Source organism: Panthera onca, chromosome A2 (genome assembly GCF_046562875.1).
Source record: "Panthera onca isolate mPanOnc1 chromosome A2, mPanOnc1 haplotype 2, whole genome shotgun sequence".
In the NCBI taxonomy this organism is placed as follows: domain Eukaryota; kingdom Metazoa; phylum Chordata; class Mammalia; order Carnivora; family Felidae; genus Panthera; species Panthera onca.
In genome coordinates this window covers 20,755,518-20,769,117 of record NC_138340.1, presented here as the reverse complement: position 1 = coordinate 20,769,117, position 13,600 = coordinate 20,755,518, and the positions used below count along the sequence as shown (strand labels likewise).

At 58.3% G+C, this 13,600-nt stretch overlaps 1 protein-coding gene across 1 annotated transcript; it reads left to right on the top strand.

Moving 5' to 3' along the window:
- The first annotated feature begins 5,634 nt into the window (after positions 1-5,634).
- Positions 5,635-13,105, top strand: DUSP7 (dual specificity phosphatase 7). Its single transcript, XM_060631180.3, has 3 exons — positions 5,635-6,348; positions 7,834-8,268; positions 11,008-13,105. The coding sequence occupies exons 1-3, from the start codon at positions 5,832-5,834 to the stop codon at positions 11,313-11,315; spliced, it is 1,260 nt and encodes a 419-aa protein (XP_060487163.1). The 5' UTR covers positions 5,635-5,831; the 3' UTR covers positions 11,316-13,105.
- Positions 13,106-13,600: the final 495 nt, after the last annotated feature.

The following is a 13,600-nucleotide window of genomic DNA, read 5'->3' as shown; positions in this document are numbered from 1 at the left end:
GTGTGGCCTTTGTGCTAGGACAAAAACCAGGCCTGCTTGACATCAGTCCCAAATCAGCCCTGAGCAGAGAGCAGCCCGGGAGACCCCCATCTCCCTTAAGGGGGCCCTAATGCTGGGGAGAGCTTGGAATGGAGGGAGGGCCGGGCCATGAGGAAGGCCTGGTTGGGCCCTAGGACTCTGGGTGACCACAGTGGGACTCCAGTGATGAAAGGAGAGCTCACATAGGTGAAGTCACAGGTGAGGCTCCATGACTGGACCTGCTCTACCACAGATCCCCATGAGCTGAACTGCCCTTAAGTGGGGAGAGGGCAGAAAGTATGGACTGCCCAGGAAGGACCAGGAGAAGGAGCAGACTCTGCTGAGATCAGGCAAGGCAGTCTTCCTGAGGCTGAGGCCCCTCAGAAGCTGGAGATGATTTCAGAGGGTGGGAGTATGGAATGAGGAAGTGTGTGGAAGCAGAGGTGCTGTGTCTGGGCACAGAGTAGGGAGCAGGAGAAGGTCAGGGTGAAGTGAGCTGGGGCTGGGGACAGAGAGGCCATTGCTGGTCTGGCTGTGAATCGAAGCCTTAGCAAATAGGCTTTATCTCCCTTGTCTACCACAATCAGTCAGCTGGTCATGCCTGCTTGGAAGGGTTTTGAGGCCAGAGAGTGGCTCAGCAGGAGAAAGTGCTGTGATTGACTAGTAATGCCTGCCAGGGACAAAGCATGGCAAAGCCCTGTGTTTGTGTCCTGTAGTCTCCCTCCTCAGGCTGACCCTGGTGGGCTGGGTATGCAACTGAGAGAAGCACACTCTCAAGTAAGCCACGGGGATCCACTTGGGGAGGGAGGTCGGCTGAGGGCCTGCTCTGCCACTGCTGGGTGGGGAGCTGGGAGAGGGAGGAATTACTTTGGCCTAGCTCCCCTCTCAGGTTCCAGTTGCCTTCCCTGCACACTCCCTGGCCCAGAGCAGGTGCCCCGAAACGTCTGAGCATGAATGGTGGGGAGCTGGCTCTCCTTACTTCTTCCCCTTTGCCTTCTCCAGGCAGCCTTGGAGAGTTTCATCCTGCTGGGTCTTGTTCTCTGCTTATCCTGGGTGTAACCCTCTCCCACCTGCTCCCCAGGGCCCTGTCCTCCCACCCCTCTGGCCCACACACCTGGGCAGGGCAGGGGGGGTGGGGGATGAACAGGCACGTGGCTCCCTAACACTAGCGCCGCCTGTCTGGGCCATAGCTTCCCCATGCTGCACTGCCATCACCCAAGGCCTGGCAGTTCCCCACTGGAAGGAAGGCAGCGGCAGAACGTGGTTCGATTCAGAACTTGTCACCACAAGAGATCCTAGCAATAGCCAATAGGACAGGGTGAGTCCAGGTGACTGGAGGTCTGGGGGAGGGGAACGCGGATTCCCCCAGCCTGTAAGAACCCTTCCTGGCTACCTCCAACAAGAGTGGCAAGTGCCCAGACGTGCAGGGTCTGTGTGTGTCCATGTGTATTGTATATTTCTGCACACATACATATCTATGCCTGTGAGCATATGATACAGCATTTAGTGTGTGTCCTTGCATGCGTGTATGTACACGTACAAGCACAGGACTGCACAGCAAGAGTTCTGTCCAGGGCAAGGGAGTTGCCAGGGCCTTCCACAATTCCCTTCTGGCCCAGCTTAGACATTACCCGTTCTGACTGCAACTCACACAGGCACCCCACCAAGGGATGGAGAAGAAGCTGTCCCAAGTTCAGGGACAAGCAGAGTGACCCTCAGTCTGGGTCTCAGGCACAGTTGGCCTGGAGTACCCGGCCCTCTCCCCAGCCCCTTCTCAGATCTCATGGTGGGATGTGAAATCCATCCTTACTGCCAACTGCCCTCCTGGAAGTAAGCAGGAGCTCACCCTAAATTTGCACTAGCCTTCTTAGGCTAGGAGGGCAAGGAACTGACCCCCCCCCCCCCCCCGCCTTGTTCCTTTCACTCTGGCATATGCTATTCAAAACCATATTGGCCCATGATGTCCCAGTTCGTGGGTTCAAGCCCCACATTGGGCTCTGTGCTGACAATGTGGAGTCTGCTTGAGATTCCCCCCCAACTCTCTCTCTCTCTCTCATGCTCTCTCAAAATAAATAAATGAACTTTAAAAAAAAATGTTGGCCTATCTAAGAAATCCATGGGCACCAGTGGAAAGGGGAAAGTTTGCTTCCAAGATGCTTAAATTATTCTTGGTGACATAGTTCCTGGGTTACCAACCATGTAGATGTGTGTGTGGTGGGGGAGGGGGGGCATATCAGTTCATATCTGCTCAATTCACATCAAACATCCCACTGTCATAGCCGAGACTTGCCCTGCTGGGAACGCCCCTTCACTGTGCTTCTGGGGATGGATTATGTGCAGACAGGGAAGGTAGCTCCAAACACGCCTCATGGGTTCAGGCCTGGCACCTGAGGGGAACAGGGATGAAACAGATGGCAGAAGGAAGAACGGGCTTGAGGGGAGGTAGACATGCCATTGGGTGTCCAAAGGGAGAAAGTCTGGTGGGGGGTGTTGAACAGTGGCAGTGATAGATTCCAGAGCAAAGATGGGGGCAGGGGTCCCAGGGGCACAGAGCAAGGTGGGTAATTCTAGCCTGGAGGATCAGAGGAGACCTCTCTGAGGGTGACACCTGAACTGGGATCTTCTAGAAGGCAGGCAAAGGGTGAGGTCAAAAAATGTCCAGGCCGAGGGAGTAGTGTGTGCAAAGGCCTGGAGGTGTGTGGGAGAAGGGACAGCCTTCAGAGAGCTCAAACATACCCTACCTGCAGTTCCTCTCCTGAGACCAGCTCACCTCCAGGGACCCAGACCTGTTCTGAGGGCCCTCACACTGGCCCTCAGGGAGACCCTGGTGAGGGGGAAGAGGGGAGGTGGGGCACCTCTCCTGGGGGCTGCAGGGAGGGCCTGAACCCTGAAGGGCAGGAAAGGCCACATTCCTGAAGAGGAGGAATGTCTTTGATCACAAGACCTTGCCCAGGGCACCAGGCTCCCTCTTCCAGGTACCCTTTCCCAGAATTCTTGAGGGCGGCTCACTGTTAAAGGGCAAGGCCCTGGACAGAGGTGGTTCTGGTCTCTTGCTGTCTGAACAAGGGCAAGTTCCTGCTATGCTCTGTAAGTCAGAGGGTTCTGTGTTCCCCCTTGCACACGCCTGCACACATATACACATACATCCAGGGCATCCCTGCTATGATCCACTTTATTAGCTGTTCAAGACTGGAGGCAGGGCTTCCACTCAGGAACCAAGGCTTTGGGCTACTCCTCCAAGCTGAGTGATGGGAGCCCACAACCTTGCTGGCAGCTCATGCTGCCATACTAATTCTCTTCCACTCCTTTGCTTCTAATGTCACCCTCTTGTCAGTGCCCCCCTCATCCTGTAGTCATCTGAACGCTGCCTCTTCTTACATCCCTGCTGGAGGACGCCTCCACCTCCTGGAGAGTTTCTCCATTTCCACACATCCTCACGGGTCTCTCCTCTAGCGTGTGCATGCCTCCTGGAAGAGTCCTGAGGGGGAGACAAGGGAGCCATCACAAGCTAATGGGAGGGGTGGCAGGGCCTCCTTTCCTCTGTCCAGGGAGGTTCTTTCTCCTCCATGGGGGGGACAGGGACTGTGGGGACACATTGGAGGTCCCCATTTCAGTTGTGCCCCCACTAGTGAGAGCAGTGACCAATTTTCTCCTTGGGCACTGCTGTACCTGAAGCTCCAGTAAGCCCTCAACAAGCCCGCTGAGGAATGATTCACCAGCCAGCAGGTCCCCTCCAGTGTGGGTCTGCTCAAGCTTCTTTCTCACTTGCTGCCTCCATCCCTGACAACCAACACCTGGACAGCCAGCCAAGGGCCCTACCGCAGAGAAGTACCCTCACAGCTGGACAGATCTGTGATGGGCTTGCTGGGCTCTTGCCAAACCAGCACTCTCCCATAATCTGGAAAACTGAGGCCCAGGGGTGAGAACTATCGTCAGTCACAACATATCATCAAGTGACAGGGCAGAGTCTGGATCTGGGCTTCTCAGACCCTGGAAGCTTTTCTACAGGTCCTAGGACTCCAAGGAAGTAGGTTCTCCCTGCAACCCACCTCCTCCCCCCGCCCCGACAACCCTGGGCAGAAGCCAGAGACACGATTCTCCTTTCACCTCTCTGGTCATGGAATCCCGGGTGGTAAGACCATCTCTGGCTGCAATGCTCTGGAGTTTCTGAGTGTGACTGTGGGAGAGACCCCTGCTCCTTTGAGACACAGCCCTGTGGCTCTGGAAACCCTTCAACCTCCACATGGAAGACTGGGGGAAGTGGGGACTGCTCCAGCGCCGCCCCTCTTCTTGCCTTCCTGTCAGAGGAAAGCTCAAATCCTCCGGGTTCCAGAAGCCCTCCCTTCGGCAAATCTCAAGCACCTCCGGCCCCGCCTCTGACCCCGACTCCCTCCAGCTAGGGGTAGGTAGAAGCTAGTGGCTGTTTGCCGACCAGACTCAGGCAGAGTAGGAGGGTTAAACCGCAAGGAAGTTAGGACACTCCGCCTGCAGAAAACGGATCGGGCGGACAGCAGGGCCTAGCCGCTAATTCCCTCCCCGGGCAGATGACACTGGCTCGGTAGGAAAAGCGCGGCAGTCCCTGCGCACGCGCGCGGCTCGAGTGGAGCCGCTTTGTTCCAGCGCTACCTGCGGCTCCATTCACCTCCTCCGCCCCGCCCTCCTGCGAGCCGATACATGGCGCTCGCGGAGACTCCGCCCACTTCTCCGCACTGGGTGGAACTGGTGACGAGCCTCCGCCTCACTCCCCAACCACCTCCTTCGGTCTCGATTGGCCATCTGCGCGACGCACTCCCGCCTACCTCGAAAGTTGATTGGTACATTGGGAAGGAGGTTGGAGAGGGAGACCTGATGATAAAGGAGAGCTCCCCCTCCCACCCGCCCCTGTGAAAAAGTCACGTGGCGCTTCACTCGGCGCCTGTCACCTCCCCGCTTGTAAAGCTTTCTTAAAGGGCTCGCTCTTTCTTCCCAGGGCCGGTCCTTTCCAGGATTTCACCACTCTTGCCCGTGGAGTGTGGCACGGCCCTGGGTCCTCCTACTCCACCCGTCCCCTAGTTGCTGATTTCCCCATCAGGCCTGCTGGGATGGGACCGCCTTTCAGGTCTCAGAGCCTGTGGCCATCATAGTGACTAGGCAGTTGCCTGAAACGGTGACCTCCTAAGCACAGTGCCTGGCGCGTAGTAGGCGTTCAATTTCCAGTTGTTGAATGAACTCGCTGAGAAAATGAATGAATGGGGTTGATAGAAGGAGGGGAGGTTGGCTCAGCGTGACGGCCCCCACCCCCCGCCCCATCTCTGGGGAGACTCTGCTTCAGTGAAAGTGGGGGAGGGGATGCTAGGCGCAGGAAGACCCTAGGGCAGCCCTTCAAGGTAGGACTCGGAAGACCTGGGTGCGCGGGCTTAGAGGGAAAGGTCTTGGCCGGGCAGTCCAGGCAAATCACAGCCGGTTCCGGGCTGAGGCAGGGAGAGGGCCCGGGCAGGCGCAGGTCTCAGGACTCACGGGGCAGCCAGCGCGCCCCCGTACTCCGTGAGGAGGGGCGGCGGAGGCGCTGCGCCTTTAAGCCCCGGCGCCGGCCCTGCAGCCCCGCCCCCCGGAGGACGCCTCGGCGCGCGGCCGCCAGAGCCGCGGTTTAATTGGGGCTGTCAGGCCGCGGGGCGCGCGGAGGGCCGGGCGGGACGGAGGCCGGGAGGCCGGGGCGGCGGGCGCGCAGCTCGGCGGGAGGCGGGCGCCCGGAGACGCGGCTGGGGCCCGCGCGGCCGGGGCGCCGTCCCAGGGCAGGGCTGCCCGGCCCCTGCCCCGGGCCGCCCGCGCTCCCCATGAAAAACCAGCTCCGCGGCCCCCCAGCGCGGGCGCACATGTCGGCCTCGGGGGCGTCGGCAGCTGGGGACACCGGGGCGGGGTCGGATCCCGGTGCGGGGTCCGGGTCCGGCGCTAGCACCGGCGCGGGAGCTGCGACGGGTGCGGGAGCCATGCCCTGCAAGAGCGCCGAGTGGCTGCAGGAGGAGCTGGAGGCGCGCGGCGGCGCGTCCCTGCTGCTGCTCGACTGCCGGCCGCATGAGCTCTTCGAGTCGTCGCACATCGAGACGGCCATCAACCTGGCCATCCCGGGCCTCATGCTGCGCCGCCTGCGCAAGGGCAACCTGCCCATCCGCTCCATCATCCCCAACCACGCCGACAAGGAGCGCTTCGCCACGCGCTGCAAGGCGGCCACCGTGCTGCTCTACGACGAGGCCACGGCCGAGTGGCAGCCAGAGCCCGGCGCTCCTGCCTCGGTGCTTGGCCTGCTCCTGCAAAAGCTTCGCGACGACGGCTGCCAGGCCTACTACCTCCAAGGTGAGGGCAGCACTGAGACCCCTGTCCAGGAATGGGGCTCTCCCGCGGCTCCCTGACGCCCCCGCCGGAGGCTACTTTCTCTCCTTGCGCTCCGCCTGCCCGGCCGGCGCCACGTCGCCCCCGGCCCGCATCCGCCGCTACCGGGAGCTCGGCCTCCGCAGTGAGCGTTTAGGCTAGCATGGGGTCGCCTCTGTGCCCCCTTCTCGGCACGATTCGAGTGGGCCGAACAAACTTTTCCTGGCCTGAGATTTCCTTTTTTTTTTTTTTTTTTTTTTTCCCCCTCCCCCTGTCGTTGGGGCCATGGCAGCGCCCAGATGAGCCCCTCAGAGGAGGGAGATGCCTCCTCCTGGGACCCGAAAAGCGACCGGGCACCCAGATCCAGCTCCTCCAGTCTAGAATGCGTGTCCCTGGAAGACCTGGGTCAGGCTAGGGGAGTCTTTGGCAGCATTATGCATGCCCTCAAGGTATAGGGACCGTTTGGGTTGGGGTACCCTGGGCATCTCAGCATTGGTCTCACTACTTGGAGACACAGCCTCTTGGGGCACTTGGGGCAGGCCTATAACCAGTGTCCCTTTCCCTGGCTTTCTAGGACCCCTAAATCCCCAGCCTCCTGCCCTAGAGCTTGTGGAAGGGGGAGGCAGCTGGGGGGCGAGTGGCTGCAGCCGGTGTTTCCAATTAACATTCCAAAATGGCCTCTTGCTGGCAGCAGGCGGGCAGGCGGGGAGGGGAGGCCTGCAGCACCCTCGGGCGCAGGGCCCATGCCTAGTTGCAAGACGCTCCCCATTTCTTCTCTCTGTAAAGCCCCAGCAGCTCTCTCCCTCTGTGTTTCCAAGGCTGGGGGTCTTGTGTTTTAAGGGAGAGAGGGGGAGTTTGGGACCCTTTTTATGAACTTGCCACTGTGGGGGGAAAGGGGCAACCAACACTTTAACATTGCCCTTCCTAACTGTTGTGGTAAGGAGCAGGTACTGGACTCCCAGTCCGGAGGCCCAGGCCCTCTGTGCCTCTAACTGACCTAGACACAGCACCAGCCCCTGCAGTCTCATCTATAAGAAGGGCTTGCAAACCCACAGGTGCTAGCCCGAGATTGGGTTGTCGGCTCTCCTTTACCACTTAGCAGTTATTGAGCACCCATGGGTGCCAGGTATGCATGGGAGCTGTGGAAGATGAATGAGCTGGGGCCTGGCCTTAAGTGCCCTAAAGCTGGTGGTATGGCCAGGGCTGTGAAGCCTTATGGGTAAGGGAATGGAGCTCTGGCATGTTACTTCACCTCCTGGGGCCTCAGTTTCCCATTCTGTCCAGTGGGTCGTAGGATAGATCTAGAGAACACAGGAGAAGGTACATGTGTAACAAACTTTGCCTGGCCCACGTTGGCTGTTGGGTTATGGTGCTTGACATGGGCAGCTCTGGCCATCGTTGGTCTTGTGCAGCCCATTGGTCTAGTGGCATGGGCAGTCTCTCACCCAGGGCCTCTCACCCTGGCCACAGGTGGTTTCAACAAGTTCCAGACAGAGTATTCAGAGCATTGTGAGACCAACGTGGACAGCTCGTCCTCACCAAGTGGCTCACCACCCACCTCAGTGCTGGGCCTGGGGGGCCTGCGGATCAGCTCTGACTGCTCAGACGGAGAGTCAGACCGAGAGTTGCCCAGCAGTGCCACTGAGTCGGACGGCAGCCCTGTGCCATCCAGCCAACCAGCCTTCCCCGTCCAGATCCTGCCCTACCTCTACCTCGGCTGCGCCAAGGACTCCACTAACCTGGACGTGCTCGGCAAGTACGGCATCAAGTATATCCTCAACGTCACGCCTAACCTGCCCAATGCCTTTGAGCACGGTGGCGAGTTCACCTACAAGCAGATCCCCATCTCTGACCACTGGAGCCAGAACCTCTCCCAGTTCTTCCCTGAGGCCATCAGCTTCATTGGTAGGTGTCGCTGGGCTCTGGGCAGGGTGGATGGGCAGGTGCGTCGAGGTGTGTACGGGACTTGGGTGTCACCCGCGCCTGACTGGGTACCTCTGGGCCTGTCGAGGCCTGTGTGTGCCCTGCATGTGCCAACATATGCCCATGGTTGAACCCATGCCTGCTGTGAGTCACCGAGGCCCTTAGTCCCCTGAATCCTGGGCTCCCTGCAACTGTTGGCACCCCATGGACTTTACTGTCCAGCTTGTGTTTTTCTGGTTCTGCTGTTTGGGGCTCATCTAGCTGAAACATCACAGCTCTCAGACCTCCCACGAGTCTTGCTTGCTCTGCATCACGCCTCAGCACACATGTCTCTCCAGGAGGGGGCTGTCACGGTCCCTCTTTGGGCTTTGGGCTTTATTTTGTACCCGAGGGGCTGAAGGGTGGCCCTGAAGCCAGAGGCCTACCCCAAATAGGCAGCTTTTGGAATCTGGTGACCCAGAGTGACTTGGTGGGGCACCAGATGCTTCCGGCAACCTATGGGGCTTGCTTGGAGTGTAGGGGCCCTCCCCTAGAGCATTCCGCAATTCTGCTGTTTGGCTTAGAGCCCTCAGCCCCCTACATCCCCAGCTGACTCAAGCTCCACAAGTTGCCTTATCTTTGACCTCCCCATCCTGCTTCCTCCATGGCCAGCTGGAGGCTGTTAGACTACAGGCCATCTTCCCGGCCCTGGCTCTTCCCAGGGTGTGGGGAAGAGATATAAGATCAGGGTGTACGTAAACCCTTGGTTCTCTGAGCCTGGTGACCCCGTGTTTCTTCCCAGCCTCCAATGGTAGAGGGGAGGTGGCCTGGACAGTCCTCTCCTGCCGGCAGCCCTGTCCAGTGGAGGGCGTTTTGCTGTCAGCTGGGCTGGGCTAGCTTTAATAACAGGAAGTGGGAGGCTTCCCCGCCTCATCCGCTTACTGGGAACCAAAACTAGGTGCCTGGCTGGGAGGAAGGAAGGAAGCTGAGGCCTGGGGGAGGGGCTGTGACCTGGCGATGGGAGAGCTTCCCAGCTCTGCCCAGGAGAACGCTGCCGGCGGCGGCGGAGGAGAGGTGTGTGTATGCTGCCTGAGCATTCACTCTCCCTCACTGAGAAAGGGGAGGGGAAAAGGGGACCCCGGACAGACTCCAGGGGCTGAGCCTGGGTCATGGGTGTCTTTGTCCTTCTTGAAGGCCCCTCTGCATCTGGGGGTGTAGGGGTGGAGGGACACAAGTGAAGGAATAGAGGCCCAAGCATCCCCTAGGACTCAGTGGGACAGGATCAAGCCCCAGCCCCCACACTGTTCAGCCACACCCTGAGAGTGCTAAAAATAAAGCCAGCGGAAGCAGTTTCACTTTGGATCACCCAGGAGTGGGTTTGGGGGCCAGGCGTTCCCCATATCCTGGTGTGTCACCACTGGAAGCTCATCTCCACCACCCCTTTAGCCCGAAGTCTCAAGGTCAGACCACAGGACTCTGCACAAAGCCACAATATCTATCTCTTGCCCTGCTAGTCTTGCCCCTAGTCAGTCCCTGAATCTGGATTATGTACCTATTGCATACTTAGCCTTGGGTACCCTTATGGGGTGAGGAGGGGAAGCTCTGCCAGGCCAGAGGGAGTGAGCATCAGAAGCAGAACAGCTTGTGAACCTGCGTGTCATCTTGTGCGAGTGCACTGATTAAGCACCACCTTTGTGCCTGGCTCCCAGTGGTCTCAGAATCAGAGGTGGGGACCTTGAGGGCCCCAGAGAGCTGCCTCTTGTTAGTCTACATCCTTGGCACAGAGAGAGTCAGCTACCCTAGGCCCAGGGGTGGAGGGATGACAGGACTGAGTTGTTCAGTGGCTTGACCAATATTTATTGAGCTCCTACTGTAGGTCAAGCGGAGGAGTCTGAGAGCGGCACCAGGGGAAGCTGGGTGGATTGGCGGAAGCTGGCTGGCTGTGGTGGGAGATGTTACTGATGCATGGGCCTGCTGGGGGAAGTCGAGTAAGTGAGGTGGGTGGGCTGCGCTTAAGCAAACCTCACTTGTGAAGCCTCAAGTGCAGCCTTCCTCCCGGGCCCTGGGAGGCTAAGCTTCCTCCCGGGCCCTGGGGATGGGGCAGAGCTGAGTGTAGGGCCAGGCCCCGATTCCCTTTTGAGGGCTTCCTTCGGGCCTGTTTCCCAGGAGACTCTCAAGGGGTACCCATGGGAGCTGCACCAGGAGAGCAAGCTCAGCCCCCACCACCAGGTCACGGGCTGACGGCATGTGCTGTGCATTAGGAGGAGCCTCTGTGTGGCCTTGGGCTTGTCACTGTCTTTGCGTCTGCGTCCTCCTTTATAAAATGAACTTGCTAACCGTGGTGCAGATGGCCTGAGAGGACACGGGTGACACCCTCAGCACAGTCTGCGCACTCAGCTGTAGCAGCAGCGGGACTAGCCATGACCACAGCCGTCACTGGTGCTGGTGTTTGTGGAGCCCTCTCTTGGCTCAGGTCCTTACAAGAGCATTGAGAACAAGGGGGGGCCCATTTTATAGGTGAGGAAACCGAGGCACAGGGATGTCCAGTGACTTAAAGCTAACGCCACAGTCAGTCATGCTCTTGACCTCCATGCCAAGTTGCTGTCCTGCTCATGTGGGACTTCACCAGGTCCCTCAAGAGTCAGGCATCACCAGCTAGTGGCCGTGCCACCCTCTGTGCCTCTGCTCCACCTCTGACTCCCTGGAGGAGGAGCCTCCCTGACCCATGCTTGTGTGTTTCAGACGAGGCCCGCTCCAAGAAGTGTGGTGTCCTGGTGCACTGCCTAGCAGGGATCAGCCGCTCGGTGACCGTCACCGTGGCTTACCTGATGCAGAAGATGAACCTGTCACTCAATGACGCCTACGACTTTGTCAAGAGGAAAAAGTCCAACATCTCGCCCAACTTCAACTTTATGGGGCAGCTGCTGGACTTCGAGCGGACGCTGGGGCTAAGCAGCCCATGCGACAACCACACCCCCAGCGAGCAGCTCTACTTCTCCACGCCGACCAACCACAACCTGTTCCCACTCAACACCCTTGAGTCCACGTGAGGCTGGGGCACAGGTGGGTGGGGCCGGCCCCTCCCGACCCCCCTTGGGCCAGGTGAGCTGCCCACTCCTGCTGTGTCCGGCCGGAACCCAGACATCATCGGACATGGCCTGTGCCCAGAGGCCCAGGCTGGTGGGTGGCTGAGCTTCCCTCGCTGCCCTGGGGAGGGCGGAAACCACAGCAAGGCCTCTCTCTGCAGGACTTTGTGGAGAGGCCCTGAGCTCTGAGACACATGGCCCTGGGAGTCCAGCAGGGCCTCATCCTTGTCCCAGGACACTCCATCAGCCAATGGCCCAGCCGGTTTGGCTATTTTTTAAAGACACATCCACGGACCTGAGTTTACTTTTTACTTTTGGCAGGTAAATCCAAGCTCCCTGGAGCACGGCGAGTGTTCAAGCTCTTCTTGATTTTTCTTTTTTAATGAAAAGTGTTATTTTCAGGCTACATACAACAGTGGATTGTATAAACCAGTATTTCATCCCTTCCTTGATCCTGAGAGAGAGAGAGAGAGAGAGAGAGAGAGAAATGTTCTCAGTTTTGTTTTTCTTCCTATTTCAAAAAGCAATTATTGGTTTTTGTTTTTGTTTTTAATGGAAAAGACAAACCCCGTGTTGATCTTGACCAAATGCGTTTTGCACATGTGTGAAGCCTCCGTTTCTGCAGCAGGTCCTTCTTGAAGGGGTGGCTTGCTGCTCTCTTAGTGTCAGACCCCCCCCACCCCCAGTCATGCACACCCCTCGGCCCAGCCCCCTTGGCACTGCACTTGCTCGTGATGACCTCTGCAAGGCGTAATAGGTGGGCTGCCCTGGGTGGCCTCTGCATTCTCTGCCCTCCAGCAGCCCCTGCAGACCCCCTGAGGCAGGAGATGGGAGGCCCTGCCGCTGCCCTGCTGGAGGTGGGGTCGTGGGGGACTGCCAAGCAGTAGCATTAGCCCTCTGGGCTCAGCCCGTAGGAGGGTCTGGGCCCCGGGCCCTTCCTATACGTACCCACTACTTCTGTCTCTCTCTCCCTGTTTGTTTGTGACTGAGAGTGGAGGCCCAGTGGCTGGCGGGGGAAGCTTCGGTGGTGGAGGCCCAGCCCTACCTCCTAGTTTCTGTCCCTCACTCTGGCTGTTGCTTTGGTCCAGCTCTACTCCCAGCCCCCTTGTCCCGTGGAAGCTTGCCCTGCACTCATCTTGCCCATGCCTTCTACTACCAGGAAACTCGCACCCGTTTCAATCCCAGGGCAGGGGCGGAAGGGGCGAGATGGACAAGTGAACGGGGTGTGGGGCTCTGTCCACGCCCCTCCTAGGATCCACAGAACAAAGCCACGGATTCCGTTATCCTCTCCAGTTTTGTTCCTTCTCCAGCCTCAATCCCTCCAGGTGTCAGGACTGCAGGGGCCCGGGGAGAGGTGAGTAGTCAGGCTGGGGTCCCTGAGCAAGCCGGCACTTGGCATGTGAGTGAGGCCATGGAAACTCTGCCCCACTGCATCTTACCTCACGGGGCGGTTTTCAGGGATTCTTTAAGGCAGCGGATTAAAATCTTGCCACAGTCGAGAAATTGACAAAAAGCTTCCATGCTGTACATGGTTCTTTCTCTTTTTTACTTTTAAAAAGAAAAACCCAGAAAGATGCATCAGATTTGTGTAAATGAGAGTATGCCAAGAGGGTGGCCAGTTTTGCTTTATGATCTTATGAAGGAAAATTTGTGACCCTACATATATATACACACACACATACATATATATATCCCGAACCAGCAACGGGACTTTGTTTATATTGCAAATAAATATTATTTTTTCTTTAAAACAAGTTGTGTTGTCCAATAAGGGCCTGGGCCCAGGCTGGGGGGTGGCAAGGAGAGTGGCTGTGACCTGCATCCCAGCACCTGCTCTGTGTGAAGTCCCCTAAGGCCCTCACTGGGAGGAGTGGCCAGGCCTTGGGGGAGGAGCGGAGGTGTGGCATTTGCCCAGCCTTCAGGCACTGCAGGCAGGGACCTCAGGGCTTTCTCTGGGATTTTGCTGATTGGTTGACAGAAGATGGAAGCTTGGACAGGTTTTGTAGACCAAGGTCACACAGCTGAACCTCTGCCCACCCTGAATTGCTCAGGGCTGTCCACTCGGGCATCACCCAGATTCGCGATACTCAGATTTGACTGGGCCCTAGGTCCCTGACCCTTCTCTTGCTGCTCTCGTGCATGGAATGGAGGCTATGCTAGTATTACCTTCTCATCCTCCTGACCCCCACCCCACAGTCCCTGGGAAGCCAGTGGGATGTAAAACCTGCCTGGTGATGGGTCAGCACTGC